This window comes from Ailuropoda melanoleuca, chromosome 10, assembly GCF_002007445.2.
Source record: "Ailuropoda melanoleuca isolate Jingjing chromosome 10, ASM200744v2, whole genome shotgun sequence".
NCBI classification, from domain to species: Eukaryota; Metazoa; Chordata; class Mammalia; order Carnivora; family Ursidae; genus Ailuropoda; species Ailuropoda melanoleuca.
In genome coordinates, this window is record NC_048227.1 from 6,131,290 (window position 1) to 6,156,520 (window position 25,231).

At 43.6% G+C, this 25,231-nt stretch overlaps 3 protein-coding genes across 7 annotated transcripts in view; 2 read left to right on the plus strand and 1 right to left on the minus strand.

Annotated features, from left to right (window-relative positions):
* Positions 1-5,565, plus strand: part of TMEM225B (transmembrane protein 225B) — a 47,360-nt gene extending 41,795 nt beyond the window's left edge. For both annotated transcript variants that reach the window (XM_002924189.4, XM_034669865.1), the window contains one exon: positions 5,222-5,565. In XM_002924189.4, coding sequence (XP_002924235.1) covers positions 5,222-5,394 — 173 coding nt within the window. In that variant the 3' untranslated portion in view covers positions 5,395-5,565. The remainder of the gene's footprint in view (positions 1-5,221) is intronic.
* A 912-nt stretch (positions 5,566-6,477) lies between these two features.
* On the minus strand, positions 6,478-15,739 carry LOC117804073 (wiskott-Aldrich syndrome protein homolog). Its single transcript, XM_034669528.1, has 3 exons — positions 15,676-15,739; positions 14,261-14,584; positions 6,478-6,569 (listed from the first exon to the last, which is right to left on the minus strand). The coding sequence occupies exons 1-3, from the start codon at positions 15,737-15,739 to the stop codon at positions 6,478-6,480; spliced, it is 480 nt and encodes a 159-aa protein (XP_034525419.1).
* Positions 14,193-25,152, plus strand: ZSCAN25 (zinc finger and SCAN domain containing 25). 4 transcript variants are annotated; one of them, XM_002924188.4, is made up of 7 exons: positions 14,193-14,336; positions 15,626-15,740; positions 16,610-17,025; positions 18,210-18,411; positions 19,013-19,104; positions 19,622-19,748; positions 23,437-25,152. In XM_002924188.4, exons 3-7 carry the CDS (start codon positions 16,639-16,641, stop codon positions 24,267-24,269), a joined length of 1,641 nt encoding a protein of 546 aa, XP_002924234.1. In that variant the 5' UTR covers positions 14,193-14,336; positions 15,626-15,740; positions 16,610-16,638; the 3' UTR covers positions 24,270-25,152. The 4 variants fall into 4 exon arrangements, with proteins under 4 accessions (XP_002924234.1, XP_011229300.1, XP_011229299.1 ...); XM_011230998.3 differs by lacking the exon at positions 18,210-18,411 and having other exon boundaries at positions 16,610-17,029; XM_011230997.3 differs by lacking the exon at positions 15,626-15,740 and having other exon boundaries at positions 14,249-14,336.
* Positions 25,153-25,231: the final 79 nt, after the last annotated feature.

A 25,231-nucleotide genomic window follows, 5' to 3' on the forward strand; every position in this document is an offset into this window, starting at 1 on the left:
TCTTTTTTTTTTTTTAAAGATTTTATTTATTTGAGAGAGAGAGTGTGAGAGAGAGAGAGAGAGCATGAGAGGGGTGAGGGGCAGAGGAGAAGCAGACTCCCCGCTTAGCAGGGAGCCCAATGCAGGGCTCTCTCTGGGGACTCCAGGATCATGACCTGAGCTGAAGGCAGATGCTTAACTGACTGAGCCACCCAGGCGCCCCTGCTTCTTCTTTTCTAAGTAGGCAACTAAAGCTTTAATTCCCCTGTAAGAATTGTATTTGCAGCTCCCATTTTCATATGCAGTATTTTATGTTATTGTTCTATTTCAAATTTCTAGTTCCCCTTATGATTTTTTTGCTCCGTGAGATATTTTAAAGTATACTTTTAAATTTCCAAGCATACAATTTTTTTATTGTATCATGTTAATGATTTTAACTTAATTTCAATGTGATGAAAGATCATGGGGTATATAATCTTAATGTGTTCAGATTTATTGAGACTTTTTTTTTTTTAATTTTATTTATTTATTTGACAGAGATAGAGACAGCCAGCAAGAGAGGGAACACAAGCAGGGGGAGTGAGAGAGGAAGAAGCAGGCTCATAGCGGAGGAGCCTGATGTGGGGCTCGATCCCATAACGCCAGGATCCCGCCCTGAGCCGAAGGCAGACACTTAACGACTGCTCCACCCAGGCGCCCCTGAGACTTGTTTTATAGCCTAGTTTAAGGTCCATTTTCATGTTTTATGTTGAATGCAACTTTGCATTTGTAAACATTAGATCAAGCTTATTTATTATATTGTTCTAATCTTGATTCAGAATTGTTCTACTTTAAGCTGGTCACAGAAAGACAAATACTGCATGATTGCACAATATGAGATGACCGAAATAGTCAAAGTCGTAGAAGCCGAGTAGAATGGTAGTTGCCAGGGGCCAGGAGGGCGAAATGAGTTGTTGTTCGATGGGTATGTCTCAGTTATTCAAGATAAATAAGTTCTAAAGACGTGCTGCACAACATAATGCCTACAGTTAACAATTCTGTACTGTCCACTTACAAATTTGCTAAGTAGGTAGATCTCATGTTAGGTATTCTTACCACAATAAAAAAATTAAAATAATAGCTGAAAAGAATGAATTTGTGTTTTGAAAAATAGAAATGATATCCAAGTATATTTTTTATTTAAAAAAAAATTTTTTTTTAAAAGATTTTATTTATTTATTTGACAGAGATAGAGACAGCCAGCGAGAGAGGGAACACAAGCAGGAGGAGTGGGAGAGGAAGAAGCAGGCTCATAGCAGAAGAGCCTGACGTGGGGCTCGATCCCATAAAGCCGGGATCACGCCCTAAGCCGAAGGCAGACGCTTAACCGCTGTGCCACCCAGGCGCCCCCAAGTATATTTTTTAAATAAAGAAAATTACATTAATTTTAAAAAGCTGAAAAAAAAACAATAGAACCTACTTCCTATAGGCCATTCTCCAGCTCATTCATGTATATGCCCTGTTTTCCTTTCTCATTGCTTCCAACTTAATGTGGCAGGAACTATTCCTGACGGATTCAGATGCCAGTTTCAGAGGGGCGGAGCTTACACATATATGGGAAATTTCTCTTGATTTTTCCCTGCAAAACTCCTCTCAACTGTCTTCATAAGCAGCTTAATGACAGCCTAACACACAGCCTAACGCTCTACCCCAGAACGTACAGATGTGGTTGGCATCTCTCAGGCCAGAAACAGAATTGAAGCAATGTGAAAAGGTCCACAAAACCACAGTCTCCTACAAAAGCATACCTTTCAAGAAATTTAGGTATTAACAAAGTCAACTCACGTTTTAATTGCATCATACTTGCTTCAAGGCTAAAGCAAGAAAACATGTGGGTTCAAGTCTACCAGTAAAAGAGACAAATATATATATAATGAAATTGTATTCACAAATTTTTATAAGCCTAGACTCGTGCTCATGGTGCAGTAGAAAACCACATCAAAGGAGTGGCAGCAGCAGCAGAGAAATTCACAGGTAGACAGATTTCAGTTCAACATGCAGAAAGAAAGTCTACCAATTAAAGCTACCCAGCAAGCCTTTCAAAACACAATGAAATGGAAATACTAGCGCAAGTATGGGGAAATACCAGAATGTTCTCTGCAGCATTATCTAAGGAAGGGAAATATATAAAATTACGTTACATTCACGTAATGAAGTGCTATGTAGCTGTTAAGAAGTATAGTAAATCTTTATGTATTGATGTGGAGGGCCCTTCATGCTCTATTATGGGGGGGTAGCAAATTGGGAAAATTATGTATAAAATTATTTTAAAGGCAGAAAAAAAGAATTGTTCTGTTTTACTGGTGAATTGAACTTTTAATCATTGTGCATGCTGTGATCCTTTTTATTTCTAATAATCCCTTTTGTTAAAGTCTGTTTTATCTGATATTACTCTAACTACTCTGCATTCTTTAGTTTAGTATTTGCCTGTTATATATCTTTCTAATCTACTTATATGTGATCATGTAGCTTATGATTGTATTTTTTTTCATCTAGTTTTATAATCTTTGTCTTTTAACTGGAGCATTTATTATTCATTTATATTTATTGTGACTACTGATATATTTATATTTTTTCCTACCACCTTACTTTTTGCTTTCAGTTTTTTCTGCTCCCCAACCCCCACCTCTCTTGCCTTGCTTTGAATTGATTGACTTTTATTGATAGAATTCTCATTATATTTTCTCCCTCTTTAGTTTGGAAGTTATGCAGTCTATTTGTATTCTTGTAGGAGCTACTGTTGACATTTTAACATGCTTACTAAACAAAGTTGAGAGTTCATCAACATATTTATGCTCTTTATAAATAATACAAGGTAGTGCCTTCCCAATTTATATGCTATTTTGCACGTTTTAGTTTCTTCTGTTTTCTTTTTAATTCTATATATTTAACATTTTTATTTTATGCATTTGATATTCATTGGTTTAAATTTACCCACATATTTACCAATTTAATTGCTCATCAAACCTTCTCAGTCCTTCTGCCTGAAATACATCCTTTATAATGGGTTTTAGTGAGGGACAGTTGGAGATACACTCTCATATTTTGTTTGTATGAAATAGTCTTCCTTTCATTTTTGTTTATTAAAATTGGTTTTGCTGAACTTACATTTTTAAGTTGACAGTGTCCCCAAGCATTCAAGATATTATTCTATTATTATTATTATTTTACCACTTCCATTCCATTGTTGTTGACTCTAAAAATATCATTCTTTTTGAAGCAATCTTTGTTTTCTCTCAGACCTTCTTTGGTACTTTACAGGGTGTGGATTTTTGTGTTATGACTTGTGGTGTGAACTAAGCCTGAGGAGTGATGTCTTTCAGAATTTCTCGACCATTTTAATCTCTTTTTTTATCTCTATGTTCTTTCCTTCTCTTTTCTTTCCTTTGTGGAACTCCAGGAAGACATCTGTTAGACTTTGTCACTCCATCCTATGTCTGTCTGTCTGTCTCTCTCTTTTCATGCTTTCCGTCTCTTTGTCTTTCTGGACTGCATTTGGAGTAACTTATATAGATGTGTCTTCAGTTTCATCCGTTCACTTTCCAGCTGTGTCTGATCGGCTGCTTCACCTGTTCATTACATTTTTATTTCAGTCAATCTGTTTCTATAACTGGAAATTATATTTTCCCTTAATTCGTGTTATCTTTATACTCTTTTTCCTTACTTATATTTTTAATCTATTCTCTAAATATATTTTTATTATACATTGAGTTAAGCGTACTTTGCATTCTGTGCCTTATAAGCTTAACAACTGAATGAGTCCTTTGGCTGCTGTTTTTGCAGGCTCTTGCTTGTGGTGTCTTGTTTCTTGTATGTTTGTGAATTCATTTTCCTTGGAATTTTTTTTTCAGGTAGAAATTCTTCAAGGCCTGTATTTATTTATTTATTTATTTATAATAATTCTTCGAGGCCTGTATTTATTTACTTATTTAATAATCCTTTTTTATTATGTCATGTTAGTCACCATACAGTACATCCTTAGTTTTTGATGTCATGTTCCATGATTCATTATTTTCATGTAACACCCAGTGCACCATGCAATACGTGCCCTCCTTAATACCCATCAGAGGCCTGTATTTAAAGTGTTTTTTCAAAAAGGTACGTACATTTGGTTCTGCTTGTTGCTTGGGTGCACAACTAGCCAAGGATTGCAATTGGTATTGTGAAGTTAGTTGCAGACCCACAGGACAGCTAGCCTCTGTTCATGAACTCCCAGTCAGTACAGGTAACTTTGAAGTTCTAGCTTCATATGGCAGACCCTGGTTAGATTCCTTATCTTGAGCAGGCCCGGGGCTTTTCCTCTCATTTTGTGTCCCAAATGGCCAACAGAATGGAAACTCAGGGTCACCTGGGTTGAGGGTATGTGTCCAAGGTGAAGGCCAATTGTGGGCTTGCTTAAACTCTCTAGGTTTCTGTTTTCACTAGAGTTTTGCTCCTAAGAATGCCTTACCCTGATGCCAGTTTGACCATGTATTTAGAAATAGGTTTTTGAAGAAATAGCTTATATAGAATTTTTGTGGTTTTTGGCAGGAGAGTATGTAGTCTGCTATCGTGCTGAACAGGGAAGTTGTTCTTTCTCTTAGCCTCAACCTTAATACAGCATTTATTATTCACTCAAGATATCTCCATTTGTGGGGCGCCTGGGTGGCTCAGTCGTTAAGCATCTGCCTTCGGCTGAGGGCGTGATCCCGGGGTCCTGGGATCGAGCGCCGCGTTGGGCTCCTCCGCTGCGAGCCTGCTTCTTCCTCTCCCACTCTCCCTGCTTGTGTTCCCTCTCTTGCTGGCCATCTTTCTCTCTCTCTGTCAAATAAATAAATAAAATCTTTTAAAAAAAAGATATCTCCATTTGTTTTATGACATTGGTTCTCTTTTTCCTTTCTTTTACTTTACTGGGGGTCTTGGGTTGGGCATCAAGAAGTCTGGGTTTTGTGCTTGACCTTCCTCTCTTACACCTTGTTTTCTTACCTATTAATAGTTAGCCAGTTGCTAAGATGCCTTCCAGCACTGGCTATGGTTCTGTGAGTTCTTCCGTCTATTTGTATGCCTTGCCATGTGATGCATTCTGTTTTCCGTCTATCTCTGTAATACTCTATGTTGGAGGGGAGAACTAGGGAGGGCGGGTGCAGGCCAGAGGGGGTCACATTTGAGGAGGGAGTCCCTGAGCTCACTCTCTAACCTGAGCCAAACTTTCGCTGTTACCCAGGTGCCGTCTGCCTCTTTCAAGAAACAGCCTGCCTTAGCTGCCATTGGCTGCCCAATTCCCGGAGTATCGAGGAGACCCAAGGGGTCCCACACCTGGAGAATCTGGAGAGTTTGGGAGGAGACCTGAGCTCAATACAAAAGGAGACACTGCTGAAGGAAGAAACGATAATCTAGTCCGAGAGAGTGTCAGCTGTGTGAATGTGGGGGGCGTGGAGGCTGAAGGGGCAGCCAGTCTCTGCCGCTTCTCACGAGCTTCCTGAGTCAGATCAGTGCTCCCCTTCCCCGTACTCACACTGATTCTGTCTTGCTTGTATTTGCAATTTATTAAAAGTTTTTTTGAATTATTCTGTGTTTCCTGAGTGCTTTTTTTTTTGCAGGTGTTTTCAATAGAAGAACTACTGTCTGTTAATCCAAACCTCAGAAAAACAGCCTGGAGGACAGCAGGGGAGGAAGGAATATGACAAAATGATCAAGTGAAGTAAGCTTTTGTAAAACAAAAACCAAACGGAACATAACCCCAACGAAGGGTGTTTGAGTTAGTGACATTAAAAAGAAAAAATGATGTCCCCAGGCAAAGGTGTGACTCAGTACAGGAAACTTAAGTATGTGTTGGAGGGAAGGGTTGGGAGTGGTTAAAGGTGAATGCTTCTCAGGATTAAGCCCCCAGGTTTGGAAGTGTGAGTCTCGTGGGTCTGTTCCCCGCCCTGGGGGAAAGCAGAAGCAAGTTAGCCAACCAACAATGGGTGTTCCGTCCTCTCACTAGCACCAGGGGCATCTCTAATGTGCCCCCCTTCACTGTCCTGAGGGTGCTTACAGACTGGGGGGCTCTCAGGTCCCCAGCTAGGATGGGTGTAGCTGGGAAGTACGAATGCTTCTGGGCAATAATGGGGCTAGACCAGTGATCCAAGCCCTCTGCTACCTTCATCTCCACCTTCATCTGAACAATACCCACCAGCAACGCCTCCCCACTTTGCTCTCTAAGGAACACATAGGTGCGAAAAGCTCTTATAACTTAAGCAGTGCAACTTCAAAAACAAGTACGGGGAGCTGTGTGTCTTTCTGGATGGGCATGTGATGGAGGCATGTGATGGTGAGGGTCGGGTGGGCTTTGTTGGGACTCTTAGCCAGTGTTTGTTAAAGGTGACCTTGTGCAGTGCACCATGGGGGTTATTTCCTGTTCTCCAGATGCTCACACCCAAGCAGAGAAGCTCAGACATACACACTTAAACACAGTCACTCGGTGTTTTTAGATTGTTTTTAGTTTCTTATTACATTTCTCTCCAAAAGGTATCTTGAGAGTTTCTTATAGGGATGTGATGACAGCTGAGTTCGTCTTCTCACTTTTCCTCCTAAAAAACAACAAGAAAAAACCCCATGCAGGAACTATAATTATCAATGAAACTAGGAATAGAGAAAACTTACGAACTCTAGAATATATAACTACAGCCCCAAACACTAAACCAGCAGAACCAGGATGGGAAGCCACAACTGGGAGACTGGCATGGTGGGCAAAGTGGGGTGCTCCAGAGCACATAGAGGCCCTAGTTGTGGCAAATTAAAAAAATCATTAGCAAATATTAACCTTCAGATATCAGAGAAGGATACACCCTGAGAGGGAATGGCTATGAACAGGATAGGGAAGAAAGGGGGGTGGGGGTGCAGGGGGGGGCCACATATGTCGGGGAGGCAGAGAAGGCACGGAAAGTGCATGGGAGTCTATAAAAGGAAAGATTGAAGGAAGTACCACTTTGTAAAGAGAGACAACCTTGGAGGGTGGGTGACAGTATCACTTGGGGAAAGAAGGTGAATGGTAGTATGAACCCTCCGAATCAAGTTAGGATGTAAGAATCCAGGAATCCTGGCTACACAGGGAACGCATATCTGACAGAAAGCATCCCTTCATGTAGCAAAGGGAGAGTCCTCACGCTGAGAAGCAGGGAACGCTCTCCTGCCCTGGCTCCCTTCCACAGGATCCTCGTGCAAAGAGCTGGTTCAGGAAAACCAAACTCATTTGAGTAAAAGAGTAAAACAGCAATATCAATCAAAGGTATTATTATTGAAGAAGAAACCAACAAAAACGGATAGAGAAGTTGTAAAGTCTGGATATGAAGAAAACTCACCAGAAAAGTGTTGCCACAAACTAGAGGAAAACTATAACCCAACATTCCAAGATAAATTTTAAAAATTAGTGAAACAATGGCAGCTAGGAGGACAAAAAATCCCACAAATCAGAATCATAGGAACTCAGAGAAGAACAGAAGGTGAAGACCAGATAACAGGAATATGACATGAGAATGGACAGAATTCAAGAAAGAACCGGAAAAAGTCGGGTATTGGAGACTAACTTACAAGAAGCACCAGAGAGAGCAAATGCTGGAACAGTAAGAGACACAAAGGATAAGGACAGTAAAAGTGAAGGAAATGAAATAAAGAAGCGAAAGGATGAGTGGGAAAGCGGAAGCAATAAAAGACAGGAAAAGGAGATTCAAGATGGGTAAAACTGGAGGAAGGGACTGAAATAAAGGGACAGACAGATATTTAATGACAATGCAAGAAAATTTTCCTGAAGTAGATTAACTTTCTGTTGAAAGGGAGTAACATTTACTTGGGACAATTGATACAAAATGATCAACTCCTTCCATTATGGGACAGTGCTTTGTCTGTTTGTTTTTAAAGATTTTATTTATTTGTGAGAGAGAGAGAGATAGAGAGAGAGAGAGCAGGCGCACAAGCAGGGGGAGCAGCAGGCTCCCTGCTGAGCAAGGAGCCCATTGTGGGACTTGATCCCAGGACTATAGGATCGGGACCTGCTGAAAGCAGATGCTTAACCTACTGAGCTACCCAGGAGTCCCATTTGTTTGTTTGTTTATTGAAACACACAGTTACTCTGGAAGGAAGCACTATCCCTATCATGAAAGACCTGGAGCCTTTTTACTTCCTTTATGCACAAATACCGACATCCCATAGAAAATTACCAGACATGCAAAAATGCGACTCAGACAAAAAAAAAAAATAACCCATAGAAGCAGATGCCATGACCATTCAAGCATTGGGGTTAGGGGACACAAACTTTAAGATAGCTATTATTAATATGTTAAATTAGAAGAAAAGAAGTGCAAAATACTCAAAAAACAGAAAACTCTACCACGATGCCATTTCTCCCCGTGAAATCTGCAAAAGCAATTTTTTTAGAGTTTTAAGTTTCTCTTTTTTTAAAGATTTTATTTATTTATTTTTGAGAGAGAGAGAGAGAGAGAGAGAGAGAGACCGTGCATGCACACGAGCAGCGCCCCTCCCCCCAAGGGAGAAGCAGATTCCCCGCTGAGCAGGGAGCCGGAGGCGGGGCTCTGTGTCAGGATCCTGGGACCATGAACTGAGCAGAAGGCAGATGCTTAAATGACTGAGCCACCCAGGCGCCCCAAAATCAAAATTTTGATGCAACGTTGTGTTGGCTAAGGTGTGGGGTGGCGGGCACTGTCACATGTTGCAGACAGAAGTGCAAAATGACATAACCCCTGCCGAGGGGAATCTTGCAATGTGTGCAAAACTACAGAAGCATTCCTGCTTTAACATTCTCAATTTAATGATTTATCTAACAGATATACCTGTACACACGTTTAAAACTGATATAGGTACAGGTATACGAAGTGCTGCATTTGTCACATCAAATGAGCAACTCAAACGTCCATTAATAGGGGACATGTTAAATTATGTTACATCCACACTAGCTTAAGAAAAAAAAAGTGAGGGGCGCCTGGGTGGCACAGCGGTTAAGCGTCTGCCTTCGGCTCGGGGCGTGATCCCGGCGTTGTGGGATCGAGCCCCACATCAGGCTCCTCTGCTATGAGCCTGCTTATTCCTCTCCCACTCTCCCTGCTTGTGTTCCCTCTCTCACTGGCTATCTCTCTGTCAAATAAATAAATAAAATCTTAAAAAAAAAAAAAAAAAGAAAAAAAAAGTGAGAAAGATGTCTGTGTACTGACATGGCAAATTTTCTAGGACATATTACATGATAAAAAACAAGGTATCTGGGGGCCTTGGGTGGCTCAGTCGGTTACACTCTGCCTTCAGCTCAGGTCATGATCCTGGGGTCCTGGAGCTCAAGTCCCACGTTGGGCTCCCTGCTCAGCGGGGCACCTGCTTCTCCCTCTCCCTCTGCCTCTGTGCGCTCCTGCTCTCTCTGTCTCAAATAAAAAAAGTAAAATCTTTAAAAAAATACAAGGTATCTGGTGTAGTTCCTTTTATGTAAGAAATGGGGAGAAGATGGGGGAAAATATACAAATATTAGTATTTGCAAGTAAATGCTTGAAGCCCATACAATAAGCTAATAAATGTTTGAAGATGGGGGTAGATTAGGGAATGGGCTGGGAGGAGTGGGCAAAGGTAGGAGCAATAATTCTCTGTGGGTAACTTTTTATATGATTTTGACTCTCAGATCATGTAAATGTTTTACCTATTCAAAAATTCATATTAAATTTTAAAGGTTAAATAAATAAATATATCAAACTGTCCATATCAACACTTTGAACTTCTATAACATTCATTATTTCTCCTCCTCCTCCTTCTTCTTCTTCTTCTTCGATTTATTTATTTGAGAGAGAGAGAGTGAGGGGGGTGCATGAGGGGCAGAGAGTATCTTAAGCAGACTCCTCCCTGAACCTGAGCTGAAATCAAGAGTCAGTTGCTCAACCGACTGAACCACCCAGGCACCCCCTGTAACCTTCACTTCTATAGTTAATGCTAAAACAACTCTCACATTTGCCATTTTATTTTGTCTTGCTAAAGATAGGTCAGGTATAATTCTACCCATTTTTCTTATTAAAGAACCAGAGAGGTGATGTCTTTTATCAGATAATTTTCTTCCTCTCTCCCTCTGCCCCTCTGTCTCTTTCTCCCTTCCTCCCTCCCTTTTCCCCTTCTTTTCTCTCAGGCCCTCACAATGCTCTCAACTCATTCAGTGACCTATTCCTTGCTAGGAAAAAAATACCTTCATTTGCTCAGCATCCCTGAAAATCTGTCTTCTTTTTGATTTTGCCATTTCCCTAGCAATCCTTTGGTTATATTCTGATCTCTCGGGGCCAGGAGCATGAGGTTGGAATTTTTCTGGTTTCCTTTGCAGTTTTCAAATTACTGTTCTTAATTTTTTTCCCCAAAAATCTTCTCTTTATATCATGTGAAAGAAGGGCCAGTGACGTAGAAAAGCTCTGCCAAATGTAAAAGATAAGTATAAAACTGCGGTTATTAAACAATTTGGCAGGTCCTGACATAGGATCCAGATAGATTACAGAATAGGAGTCCAAACATAGAGGCAATTTTGTACAAGGAAAAAAGAGCTTTCAACAAATGGTGCTGAGGAAAACTTGCTAGCCATTGGGAATATGGAAGGCCCAGAGATTTTTAAAAATGAATGAAGGGTGCCTTGGTGGCTCAGTTGGTTAAGCATCTACCTCCCGCTCAAGTCATGATCTCAGGGTCCTGGGATCGAGCCCTCCATCATGATCTGTGGTCAGCATGGAGTCTGCTTGAGGATTCTCTCTCTCCCTCTCCTTCTGCCCCTACCCCGTTCTCTCTCTCTCTAAAATAAGTAAATAAATCTTAAAAAAAAGACAAATGGGAAAATATTTGCAAGATATTTGGAAAAGGGCTAATTTTCTTAATATCCAAAAAACATATCAATAAGAAAGATACATTACCTAACAGAAACAGAAGGAAGGATAAACATAGCCAGTCCACAGAAAAAGAAATACAAGTAACTGATGTGTTTAGGAATGATTGACTTCCCTTATAATTAAGAAAAGAAAATAAAAATTGGGGCATCATTTATTTCCCTCGTCAGATTGGCGTGGATAGAAAACTTTGATAACATCCAGTATTGATGAGATTGTGGGGAAATTAATGTTAATCGCCCATTGTCAGTGGGGATGGAAATGAGTGCAGACTCTGCGGGAAAATTTGGCAGTAGCCGACAAAATTCCAAACGCATATAACTTTTAGACCCAGCAATTCCACATATGGAAATTCATGCTTCGATTTATTTGCAAAAAGTGCAGGAATGTATAACTATGTTCATTCTAGATTTCTGGTAAATCCTAATGCTGGAAACATCCTAAAAGTCCACCCGGAGTCTTCATAAGTCATGGCAAATCCATGCACTGGAACATTATGCAGCTGATTAAAAAGAGTAGGGTAGATGAATATGTATAGATATGGAAAGATATGCTGGTTAGTGAATAAAACCAAAGTGCAGAATAGAATATAGCCTGATTCTGTTTACATAAAGCAAACAGGATATGCATTTTATGTTTAGTTTGCCTGTAACAGTTCTGGAACCTGCTAATGGCCTCATCCCAACCTCTGATTCCTCAGCTGCTCCTTGTTCTTATTGGTTTCCATTCCTCCTCTCCGTTCAGTGGACTCCTGGTCACTCAACACAAACTTCTCCCACCAGAGTCCTCATTCCTTCTGCCTTGGCATTCTCTCATATGTCAAATCCCAACGTTAGGTTAATCCACCTGTTTGTTTTAAGCAGGTTTGCCCCCTATTGCACAAAAAATTGTGTGGATTGATTCTGTCACTTGTTTTCTTTCAATCTCACGTGGGTGGTTCATTGTTTCTTGACGATCTTTTCACTCACCTTACAATTTTTTCTTTTTTCCGGAAGATTTTATTTCTTTATTTGAGAGAGAGAAGGAGAGAGAGCACGGGGGGGGGGAGGGTAGAGGGAGAAACAAGCTCCCCACTGAGTTGGGAGCCCGACTCGGGGCTCCATCCCAGGACCCTGAGATCATGACCTGAGCTGAAGGTAGACACTTAACTGACTGAGCCACCCAGGCACCCCTACAATTTTTTCTTACATTATACCTCACAATAGATATTTTAGTTTTTACTCCATTATTTAAGCCTATCATTGTCCCATGCATTCTCAGCAGGTAATATCACTGGGAAAAGAGGCCAAGAATGAACTCTTCAAAAACCTCTGTAGAATGATTTTAAAACCATCTACTTCAGGGATCAGCCAGTTACAGCCCTTGTGTCAAATCTAGTACTGGCTGTGAGCTAAACATGACTTTGACATTTTTACAGGATTGCAAAAATGAAGAATATGTGAAAATGTGTCCAGCAAAACCTAGGAGAGTTTCTTTGTGGTCTTTCATAGAAAAAGTTTGCTGAGCCCCAACCTAGACCATCACTCATCTTTGATTCTTTTCTTCCCAATTCAGAGGAGCCCCCTTTCCTCTCTAAAGCTGCCCTGGAAACTTCTGATCTGATCCAGTCTCCTCCTGCTTCTGCCAGAATGTGCTCTTCCCTGTCTTCTCCATGGCAAGCTGAAGGAAGGTTTTTGATATCACTAGGAATAGCTCAGTTTTCCCAGACAGATTGAGCCAATAATGCAGTTTCATTTGGCCCTAGATGACAAGATTGTCTCATACCTCTCAGATGTCAGTGCATGTTAGTGAATGGAGGCTATCTGACACTATTTCCAAGATGGATTGATCATGTAATTTGTAATATAAAAGAATTTGAGATCCTGTGAGCCCAGCTGGTCTTGGTCCTGGTGGCGCAGTATAAGGTATGGACCCAACATTATCTCTTTCCAGATGACCAACCAGTTGTGTGCTTTTTAAATGTTCATTCTTATAGATATATGTGGTCTTGGTCATTTACTAAATTATTCTACCTTCTTCTCATCCTCCAGATCCAATCAGTCCTCAAACCTTGGCAATTTTACTTCCCCAGTAAGTTTCCTATCAAATCACTCCTTGCAATCTCTGGTCTCACCGACTGCCCCAGGTCTGTCTCATCTCTCCTGGACTTCCTTTTTAAGCCTCTTTTTTTTTTTTTTTTAATTTTTATTATGCTATGTTAGTCACCATACAGTACATCATTAGTTTTTGCTGTAGTGTTCCATGATCATTGTTTGCGTATAACACCCAGTGCTTCATGCAATAAGTGCCCTCCTTAATACCCATCATCAGGCTAGCCCAACCCCCACCCTCCTCCCCTCTAACCCTTAGCTTGTTTCCCAGAGTCCATAGTCTGTCGTGGTTCATTCCCCCTTCTGTTTACCCCCCTTCATTCTTCCCTTCCTTCTCCTACCAATCTTCCTGCTATTTCTTATGTTCCATACATGAGTGAAACCATATGATAATTGTCTTTCTCTCCTTGACTTATTTCACTTAGCATAATCTCCTCCAGTCCCGTCCATGTTGCTACAAATGTTGGGTAATCGTTCTTTCTGATGGCTGAGTAATATTCCATTGTATACATGGACCACATGTTCTTTATCCATTCGTCTGTTGAAGGGCATCTCGGCTCCTTCCACAGTTATAAGTCTCTTTTTATGCGACAGTCGGCCATCTCATTTGTCCACCTCCCTCCCGTCTTGCTCAGTCTTTCTCAAAGGGTTCTCAGCAGCATCTTTCCAAAATGTGTCCCTTTCTGCCTTTATACCTTTCCATGGCTTCCCATTGCCTTTAACTTATCAACTGAAACACCTAGTTTAACCGTCTGCTCGAGTGGCCCAGGTGGTGTGGGAATGCCGTCAATCCCTCCACACTCCCTGGGGACCCTCAACTCACTTTTTAAAAACGCACTCTTCAAATCTGAGCTGAGGTGCCGGCTCCTCCGGGAAGCCTTCCCTGACTCCCTCCTCCCAACTACTCGGGTGGAGGCCCCTCTTATGTGAACCTATAGGATTCGATGTTTCCCTCCGTCACCCTCAGCCTCTGCGCCGCGCACAAAGTACAAGATGCACGGAATAATCACGTGTTGACCGACTGGACTCTAAGGCCCAATGACAGAGGCTTCGTGTGTGGTAGTATGTCTGGAGAGTCCTTCTCACGGAGGGAAAGGAGATGCAAAGGCACGGAGGCGCCAAAGGTCCTGACGACCGCGAGGACCGTGAGCCTCTAGGGGACGAATTAGCCTGGGAAGAGGCGCTCGGTCTCCGGGGACAGACCCAGGGGACCAGCAGCCATAGAGACTCACCGACCTCCGGGAGTCCTAGAGAGGAAGCGGAAGGGGCTCTTTCCACACGCACCTGTCTGACAGCGTCCGCGGCCCACTTCCGGTCCGCTGAGGGGTCGGGGTAGGCCGGCGCTGCTGAGGGGCCGCAGGTGAGAGGCCGATTGGGACGACGCTGGGCGGCTGGGCTGAGGCGGCCACGGCGGCAGTGGCGGGCTTCGCGGCCGCTGTGGGCGCTGCGGTGGCGGCGGGGCTGAGGCAGCAGACTGCGCGTCTCCCCGGAGGCCTTGGAGGGGCGGGACGCGGGGGCTCAGGTGGGAGCTGGGTTGGGCCCGCCCGGCCAGGGTTACCTCAGCGCCCGGGGCCGTCCCCGAACTCGAGACCTGGCACCAGGGCGGATCTGTCAGAAAATTGAAAGTAGTTTTAGAGCAAGACGTGGGACACTCAAGGTAGAGAATGGCTTCTCTTCAAGCCTTCTCTTCGTGAAGTGCCAGGGGTGAAAGATGAATGAGGACCTTTCTAGCCTTTGGGGAATCAGTCGGAGACGCGTTGGTAAACATTTGCGCTGTAGTGCCCTAAATGCAACAGGGGGGTGAATAAATGCAGTAGCTGGAAGTCTTGAAAGAGAAATCTCAATTGGTGCAGCGGAGAAAATGAATCGACTGAAAACGTAAAATGGGTTTAAGGAGGGTATCTAAGTACACAGACACCCAATGGAATATGAAGTAGAAGCTTCGGAAGTACCTCCTGCCAGTTTAATTATTCTTTGTGGCATTAAGCGTGATCTTCCGCTTCTCTGAAAACCGAGCCCCTTCCCCACTTTGGACTCCCAGGTCTGTCTCCTCCGCCTGGATACCCTGCACCCCCACCCTGAACCCATCATGAAATTAAATAGTACTCATCCTCCAGTCTAGTGTAAGCCCCTTCTTTTTTCATGAGTACTTGAACCGACATTAACTTTTCTTTCATTTTGGCTCCCCGCGTGGCTCGTCTGTGCGGTATCTTTTGGGAGGCAGACATTGGCCATCTAACCTCTTACATCTCCAGTTTCTTCATTTGAAAAGTAGAGGGGAGTAATACTCCCTATACAGGATGGTTATTAAGTTTTAAATGAGTGTGTGTTTACAGGCTTTTTAACTGGTAGAGCCTACACAAGTTAAAAATCTTTTTAAACATTTAAAAAAAAATTTTTTTTTTTTTTAAATTTGAGAGAAAGAGAGAGCAGGGGACGGAGAAGCAGAGGGGGAAGGAGAGAATCCTGAAGCAGACTGTATACTGAGCGTGGAACACAAAACAGGGCTGGATCCCAGGACCCTGAGATCATGACTTGAGGGAAATCAGGAGTCTGCCCTTAATTGACTGAGCCACCTCGGCACCCCACAAGTTAAAAATCTTTTGATCAATTGTAATGATATATGTGTCACTCGATTGTTTTCTTTAGGCTGAGCCACATGGTCACATCCAAGCCACTGGCAAGTCTATTGGTTTTACCTCCAAAATATGTCTTGACTCTGTCTGCTTTGCCACCATCCCAAGTCTCTCCTGCTTGGACCATTGTAAGTGTTGCTTCCCTTCTTGTCGCCTTTAACCTATTGTCTGTTGACACGCCAAAGGCAAAATGACCTTTATAAAACATGTCTCCCTGTTAAAGTAAGGTTAAGCTATAATTTTTAGTGTGACCCAATTCCTGGATAATCTGGTTCTGCCTGTCTCTACCACCTCTTCTTGTGCAGCTTTGTCCCTTATTTAATTCTGCAGAAGCCATACTGCACTTTGGCTTGTTCTCAGATACACAGAGTAATTTCAGGCCTTAGTACTTGTGCCTGGAAAAATCTGAATGACTGGCTTGTTCTCATCTTTGGGTCTCAGCCTACATGTCATCTTTTCAGAAAATCATTCATCCTGCATTAACAGAGCACCCTACATATTTTCTTTCTAGAACTTATCTCCATTTATAATTTTAATTTATTTGCTTATATATTTCTTCTCTCTGCTGCGGTAGTATATGAGTATCAAAGGATAAGTGCCTTGTTTCTCTTGTTCTGTATTGTATTTATATTTTCTGCAGGTCTGGCATATATATTTACTGAAAGTGTATTACATCTTTGGAAGAGTAGGCCCATGTGACTGATCTAATTATAACCTATTTTATATTCTCTGATTTTAGTATTATCTCCCTAATGAGATCCTGCAGTGTTTATGGGTATAAAGTAAACCTTGTACATTTTTCTGCATATACTAGGTGGTTAGCATAAACTTATTGAATTGAATTGACATGATTTTCAGGGTATATGTTCAGTCTTTTGAAAGTAATTGTCATGTTCTCAGCAGAAGATCCATTGATGTAGACAAAGAACTGGAACGCACTGACTTTTCCTTTGTCTCATTTATGCTGCCATTTTTGTTTGTCTGGTCTTCCCAACAGACCCTCAGTCTTCTGGGAGGGGTGTGAAGATGCTTAAGGAGCGTCCAGGGATGGCAGAAGACCCTCAGCAGCAGATGGGTGTTCCTGTGGTAAAGCTGGAGAAAGAGTTGCCATGGGGCAGGGGAAAGGAGGACCCTAGTCCGGAGACTTTTCGTCTGAGGTTTCGGCAGTTCCGCTACCAGGAGGCAGCTGGTCCCCAGGAAGCCCTCAGGGAACTCCAGGAACTCTGTCGCCAGTGGCTGAGGCCTGAGCTGCACACCAAGGAGCAGATCATGGAGCTGCTGGTTCTGGAGCAGTTCCTGACCATTCTGCCGCGGGAGTTCTATGCCTGGGTTCGGGAGCACGGCCTGGAGAGTGGCAAGGCTCTTGTGGCCATGGTGGAGGACTTCACAGAGAGAACATTGGAGGCCAAGGCGGTGGGTGAGAAGGGGGTATCTGGGTTTTGTTTCATTGGTGTGGGAAGGGGAGATTTAAAGAATTGAAAGTTTTGAGGAAGCAGTGGGAATAGATGAGGTGTACAGTCTCCTTCCTCTGCTCCCAGACTCCCTGAGGTACTATTTGGAGGGCAGTGGAGTTTTCAGCAAGAAAAGCTGTTCTCAGGGAAGATGCAGAGCCTGTAGAAGGGCAGTTAGCTTCCTTTTTAGTCATCAGGACAGAGGCCTGGCCATATTTCCTTGTGAGCCTCAGGCCTAAAGAAGGCAGTTGTGACCAGTTTTAAGGTTCCTCATAGACTTATTCCTCTTTGGGCAGAGATGCATGTGGGAATGCAGAGAATTCCACTTGGGTGAATGTTCTTACTAAGAAACACAGTCTGCACAGTGCTTTTTCCACATGTGGGATATCAACTCAAGTGGCTCACATTAGCGGTTCTGTGGTGGTGTTCTGGTGACACCAGGCAGCTGCATCTCAGATGCTTCCTTGGGACTTTGGCCACGTGTCTGTGACTGGTATAGTCACCTGATTGTTGGCTGGGAAAGAAGAGAGCAGGACTTAAGATTACTGTTCTGCTTGCAAGTAACCGTCTTTCTTCACTTCATCCTTCCTTTTCCTACTGTAGTTACCCCAGACTTCCTCCATAATCCTAAGAATTTTTTTTTTACTCCCAACCTAGGAGCTTAAAAGTAGACCAAAAAGGGCCTGTTTTTGTGAATGTGTCTCAATGTGAGTTGTCCTGATTTTCCTTGCTGTTTTTAGAGCAGGTTTTTCTCACTAGCTAATTCACTACAGAATCAAGGTTTGTATTTTTTACTTTTAGCATTTATAATTGGGGGATTTTTTTTTTTCCTAGTAGGGAGTGTTTGGGCTAAAGTTCTCAACCAAACAGTATTTAGGCTCTCTGTGGTATTATTCATGGTGGAATTCGGTCCGGCCGAAGGGACCCTTGCAAAATGGCATGGACATGTAACTGCTGTTCAGAGCCTAATAAAGAGAGGTTAGTCTCTTTTTCACCTTCTCACTGACGTCCTGGGGAAGAACCTAGCCAGCTCTTTATTCCTCTCCCTTGCAGCTGGAATGGTTCTTTTCTTGATTCTCATTTTAGGATTTAATTCAAATCCCTCACCCAGGCCTCATTCTAATAGATGTTGGGGACTGTCCTTAGGTTCCATGCCACGTGCAGGGGGAGCAGCAGGAGACAGCACTTGGCAGAGGCCCTTGGGAACCAGGTGTCCACCTGGGGCCGGTGGAGATCAAGCCCGAGTGGGGGATGCCCCATGGGGAAGGAGTTCAAGGCCTAGACCAAGGCACTGAGGAGCAACTCAGTCAGGACCCTGGAGCTGGGACACAAGCCTTCCAGGAGCAGGGTAAGATGTAAACAGTAAAGAAGTAAGGACACAGAAAACCATGCTTTGTGACCCTGTCCTTTACAAGCCCAGCAACTGATAAATTAAGTGACCTGTGGGCTGTAATTTTGAGTTTTCATGGTTACTTCCTTGACTTCAGTAGGAAACAGATCAAGTGAAATTGTTTTCTATATCTTGACTCTCTGATTTCTGCAGGGGATACCTGGGATTGTGCTGTCTTACCATTTCTTTTCTTCTCTTTTTCCTCACGTCCCTTTCTAGAAACCTCCTGGAAATATGCAGGTGATATGTAGGGATATTTTTTTAAGTGGGCAGACAAACCATATCCCTAAAAGTAATATGTGACTTCATCGTGTTACTGAATCTCAAAGGGGAATTATTGCCAGAGTGTGACCAGGGAGCATGGCTAGCCTTAAAGGGGCAGAGCATATTGGGTAGGGATTGTCTTTCCAGTTGAGAACAGGGTAGGCTGTACCCAAACCCCATCTGTGTGGAGTCTCCTTAAGGTTCCTAGGGTTCTGTGTGTCAGACATTAGACACCTTTGAACAAGCTAACTGCAAGACAGCGCTAATCTTTCTCATGCTTTTTTCCTTTGCTTAGCTCTGCCAGTTCTTCAGGTTGGTCCAGGCCTGCCTCCAGTGAACACCAGAGACCAAGAGATGGCAGCTGGGTTCCTTACAGCTGGATCCCAGGTGAGCTGTACCTCTGCCCTTCTGGGGACCATGAAGTTGCTTGAATGAGGCTCACTTTCCCTAAGGTTTCTCTGCATAACAAGGTGCCATTCACAAGTTGAATTATTCTACCTTTCTTACTCTGATGGATGTGACAGCTTTGTTTTCTCCACTTGATCATTTTCAGTTGTTAACTTGAGTTGAGCCTTAGGCCTTAGGGTCTAAAATCAGTTTTAGATGAGGGGATAAATAGCTCCAAGGCTTGAATGGGAATTGGGTTCTGTGGTTGTGAGGGTATAAGCTCAGTGGCTGCAGCAGAGTCTCGGAAATACAATGGCTCAGATGAGTCCATTACTTCCCTGTCATTAAACTGTTGAGAGGAAGGCCCTTCTGCTCCCAAGACCACTAGCGACCCTGTCTCTTCTGTCTTCTTGCTCTGTTCTTCCCTAGAGTGTTGTCACCTGTGTTCTCTCCTGCTTTTAGACTCTTCCTACCTTGGAATTGTTTCTCTATCCATAACAGTCTCCTGTTGTTTCAGGGGTTGGGGCCATTTAAAGATATGGCCCTGGCCTTCCCCGAGGAAGAGTGGAGGCATGTGACCCCAGCCCAGATAGACTGCTTTGGGGAATATGTGGAACCCCGGGACTGTGGGGTCTCAGCTCCAGGTAAGACTGTTTCCATTCCAAAGGTAAGAAACTGAGGAATTTTGAAAGCTACAGGTCAGGGTTCTTGCCCTTGTCCCAGATTTCAGAACCTGGTACTACCAACAAAAAAAGATGAGTAAACAGGTCCAAGGAAAGAGTGTGGACCCACGTTTAAGGAGCTGGCCATGTGCTTTTCTGTCAGGAGAGGAGCAGACAAGGGGGCAAGAAACCACCAGGTAGTTAGTTGTTCTGGCTGTAATGAGACCAGTTGGTCATTAGGATTCCTGAAGCACCTACTCTGTCTGTGACTGAAGAGTACCCAGGCTCGAGAACAAAAGAGCCATAAAAGATGATCCTCTGATCTTGTTCACTCAGCAGGGATTTATTGAGTCCCCCTCCTGGGTGCTGGCCCCACCTTAGCAGCTTTGTGTTGGGGCAGGACTAACGGCAGGGAAGCCTTCGGAGCGGGAGGTGTGTGTACAGAGGATGGCAGGAGGATGGACAGAAGGATGTTAGAAACCGGAGGGGTCCATGTGGGCCCAGGTAACGGAGCGAGCAGACCCTGGGCTGGGCCTGTCTCAGGTGGTGGCCACGTTTTACCTGGGATTGGAGCTGAAAGTGTGAGACCATGATGCACATGAAAAGAGCTCGCTGGAGGAGGAGCAGCAAAAGGAATGGCCATCTCCTTTGTTCTGTCTGCTTTTTTTTCTTTCATAACTTTCTAAATTATGTACTGACTACTCATCTACTGACTCCACCCCATCTGGCCATTTTTCATCTTGAGTGGTGAGTGAATCACTATACTGCCTTTAGCACATGAGAGCCCATTTTGGCTCCATCACTTACTGATTGTGACCTTTTCTGGAAAGGTGACCTTTTCAGGCCTCTGGTTTCTCAATTGCAAAATGGGAACATTCATAGAAATCTCATGGCATTGTAAGGATTACTGTTTGGTGAATATAGTAGTGTTAGATATTTTTATTAGCTGTACAAATATTATTTCTTTATGAGTCAGTCAACATTCATTTATTTATTAACCCAAAAATATTTATTTGGCACTTACTATGTGGCCAACATTCTGCCGGTGACTTTGAAGTCTTAAAGGTGCTTGCCTCTATGATCTTAGCAGTTCAGATGAAGAGCCCAAGTGTATGTAATAATGGTCATTATGGAGTAGTGTAAGGGGCACTAGAGGAGGGGCTTAGGAGACTTGGGTCCAGGACTGGGTTGTCACACCATGGCAGTGATGTGAGTGGTCAGAGACTGCCAACATATATTACAAAGAAATGTAAGACCTCTGTAACGGTAGAGGATGTGGAAACCCTCAGACATAACCGTGTAGTGGAGGAGCTCGTGCAGTGTGCCCGAGATGGTGGTGCTAGCATTCCAGAACCTTGATCCCCCTCAGGGATGAAAGTCTGCCAGTGGTGCTGCCATGTGCTGAAAGGATTCTGCCTTCCTATTCCCAGAGGGTTTTTACATGCCCTTGGCGATTCTGACTGTTCTATAGTGTCTGGCTGTGTGCTTGTCCTCTTCCCATTGTTTCAGACAACCCAAGCACTTCCTTGAGTGTTTATGCTGAGTCTAGGTGGGCCAAGGTCCGTTTCCCATGCGTACTATCCACTGGTTGTCTCAACCTTCAGATCGTCCTGGGATTTAGTCCCATGTACCTGTGGCTCCTGCATTGACAGCTGTGTAGGATTGGGCCTGAGAAACCAGAATTCCATGATACGTAATACCTAGCACATATTTACATCTCCTCAGGGTCCAGGTAAGGCTTGTGCTTTGCATTTAGTTTCAGTTTTACTATTCATAACACCTCAAAACTGGAAACTACCCAAATGAACATCAGCCAAGTTAATAAATAGATTCCAATATATTCTTACAGCGAAATACCATATACCAACGAAAAAGAACATAGTGTAATTATAGCTATGTTTCACAGTGTGGGTGAATCTTAAAAGCATAATAATGAGCAGAAGCAGCCAGAAACAACGTGTGAATCCATTGCATAAAGTTCAAGACCACGCAAAAGCACTTTATGGTGACAAAAGTCTGGATAGCATGTTTGCCTGGGGGGCAGAATATAGTCACTGGAGGGCATGGGAGAGGGCTTTCTGGATGCTGGTAATATGTTTCTTTAGCTGGATGCTGTTTACATGGTTGTGTTCATTATGAAAATTCTTTGAACTCTACAGTTATGTTTTGTGCACTTTTACTTTCCTGGGAAGTTTACAAAAGAATCCATCGGCGGTGAGAGCTGTGTCCATCTTTGTTTAGGTCGGGAGGCATGTGATGTTTTTCTTTTTGTGTTTTAACAGCCTCACCTGAAAGGACCCTTTCCATCCCTAAGTGCTGCTTGTTGTCTCTCTGTCTTTTTAAAAATTTTTTTAAGTAATCTTTTCGCCCAACATGGGGCTCAAACTTAGAACCCTGAGAGTAAGAGTCTCACGCTTCACGGACTGAGCCAGCCAGGCGCCCCTTGTCTCTCTTTTTTTCTGTCTTGGGTACTTTGCTCCCTAGAGCCTTCCCTTTTTTTCACCTTCCTCCTGTTCTGTAAATAATTGTTCTGTTAATTTAGAGAGAGTGAAAGAGGGATCAGAGAAAGGACATCTAGAAGGGTTGAGGCATTTCAGTAGCATTTATGGGCATTTCAGTCTGGTAGCAGTCAGTGACAGAGTGGGTTCGTTCATTCATGCAGCAGCCAGTAAGCCTGTGCCAGGCTCCCAGGAGACCCAGATTAATAAAACCTGATTAGGCGGAGGGAACAGCGTGAGCAGGGACCACTTAGTGAGCAAGTGTAGGGAGGATATGGAGAACTCCAAGTAGTTCACCATCCCTGGAATTGGTTTATAATCTCTAGGGAAGGCAGAACACCTTGATGAATGTAAAATTGCATTTTCAGCAAGATTGTATGTAAATAAGTGCAGGATAAGCCAAGTGCTAATTCAGCATATATTAGCTGAAGAAAGCAAGCAGGGCATGTTTCTTCAAGGAAATCATGGAGTTAGATTTAGAAGGAAATGAAAGTCTGAGTTAGTAGAAAGTTAAGTGAGTGGGCGTTTTGGCAGACTATTCTGTAAAAAGGTACAGAGATTGTTTTAGCTCACGTTGCTACAATAGACTATTATAGACTGTGTCGAAATAAACAACAGACATTTATTTCTCAGAGTTCTGGAAGGTCAAGATCAAGGTTCCTATAGATTCAGTGTCTGGAGAGGGCCCTCTTCCTCGCTTGCAGCCAGCTGCCACCTCACTGTCTTCACAAGGCAGACAATTGAGGGATCCCTCTTGTGTCTCTGCCTTTTCACAAGGGCAATAATCCAGTCATGAGGAATCATGCTCACATGACCTCTGTGTGCAAAATGGTCTGGTTTCTCTTCCTTTTCTTATAAGGACAGTAATCCCAACAGGGGGGCTCCACCCTCATGACTGTACCTTATTACTTCTGATAGGATCACATCGGGGGCATAGGGCTTCAGCCTATGAATTTGGGCGGTTGGGGACACAAACATTTAGTCAGTAACAGATGGAAAGAAATAGAGCAAAGTCTGGTTTTAGAGTCAATAAAAGGAAACTGTATTGAGATTGTCGGTCAAAGGGAAAAAGAAGGAATTGTTAGGAGGACACCCTTAGGAACCAAATTCTAACATATAAGTTTACTTTCATAGTTGCTGCAGAATCAGCCTGTATCTCCTTTGTCCTGTAGGCATTGGGAGCAAGGAAAAGGAGGCTAAAACCCAGCAGGCAGACCTCAAAGGGGCACTTGCTCGGGTGACATCAGAGAGGTTTGGGGAAGCCACGCTTCAGAGCCCTGAGCTTGGAAGAACCTGTGAGCAGGAGCCCAGTAGTTCTGTGGGAAACATGCCAGGGCCACCTCCTCCTCAGCATGGCATCATACCCCTTCCGGATGACCTCAAGACCCACAGCTCCTTCTGGAAGCCTTTTCAGTGCCCCGAGTGTGGAAAAGGCTTCAGTCGGAGCTCAAATCTTGTCAGACACCAGCGAACTCATGAAGAGGAGAAATCCTATGGGTGCGTCGAATGTGGGAAGGGGTTCACCTTGAGAGAGTACCTCATGAAGCACCAGAGAACACACCTGGGAAAGAGACCCTATGTGTGCAGTGAGTGCTGGAAAACCTTCAGCCAGAGGCACCACCTTGAGGTCCACCAGAGGAGTCACACAGGGGAGAAGCCCTACAAGTGTGGTGACTGCTGGAAAAGCTTCAGCCGGAGGCAGCATCTGCAGGTGCATCGGAGAACTCACACGGGGGAAAAGCCCTACACCTGTGAGTGCGGCAAGAGCTTCAGCAGGAACGCAAACCTGGCTGTGCACCGGCGAGCCCACACAGGCGAGAAGCCGTATGGGTGCCAGGTGTGTGGGAAGCGGTTCAGTAAAGGGGAGCGGCTGGTCAGACACCAGAGGATCCACACTGGGGAGAAGCCCTACCACTGTCCTGCCTGCGGGAGGAGCTTCAACCAGAGGTCCATCCTCAATCGGCACCAGAAAACTCAGCATCGCCAGGAAACCCTGGCTCAGTAAGAGTGCCATGCTGAAATGCACCTTTTTTGCGGATGGAAGGTCCTGGAAGGTGCAGGACCTTTCAGGACCACAATTGGAGGGAGACCTCATTGGAGGATGCATTCGTGTTTGGTCACTGAAGGGCTTTGAGGTGGGGGTTGAAGAGTGATGGACTGCAGAAAGGCGCTTTGACCAATTTTCTTTCCATTTGTTGTCAAACAGAACCAGGGAAAGGCCTTCATTGATTTTGAGTTTCCAGAGAGTACAACTCCTCATGTCTCTTATCCAGGTGGCGTGAACAGTTTCTTACTGTCTTTTGGAGAAAGGATATCCTGAATTTCAGAGCCTCCTTTGGTGGGATGTTTATATCCGCTTCTTGAGCAAGTCTGGTAGTAAAGGCAACATTTTGTCCCATGTTGGCAGCTTAAACCTCATTTTTATGAGGGCTGTATCTACCTGCAAGATCATCTGCCTTCTTTCTTTTCCTCTTAACAAATATTTATTGAACAGCTACTATGTGCCTGGTGCTGGGAACACTGGTGAACAAGACGCATGAGACCTGAGCCTCCCGGAGCTTGTGATTTAGCAATGGAAACACAGAGAACCATTAATAACTCCAGGCATTCTAAGTTATGTTTGTGCTAAGTGCTGTGTGAGAGGATAGTCTCTGGTGCTCACTCGTTCTGCCCTGCTTCTCAGGTGCTGGATCTTTCCCTCCCCAGTTGTGATCTCTCAGGCAGCTTTGTTTATTTTACTTTATTTGTAGCCCCCTTTGTCTCTGTACCATTGTACCCTCATCTGTAAAGTTTCCCCATTATTCTTTGTACTGTAACAACTGTTCACCCATCCATTAGGAAATTAATATTTTGTTATTGATCACTAAATAAAGTATTTTATTTTATTATTTTTTTTTAAAGATTTTATTTATTTATTTGACAGAGATAGAGACAGCCAGCGAGAGAGGGAACACAAAGCAGGGGGAG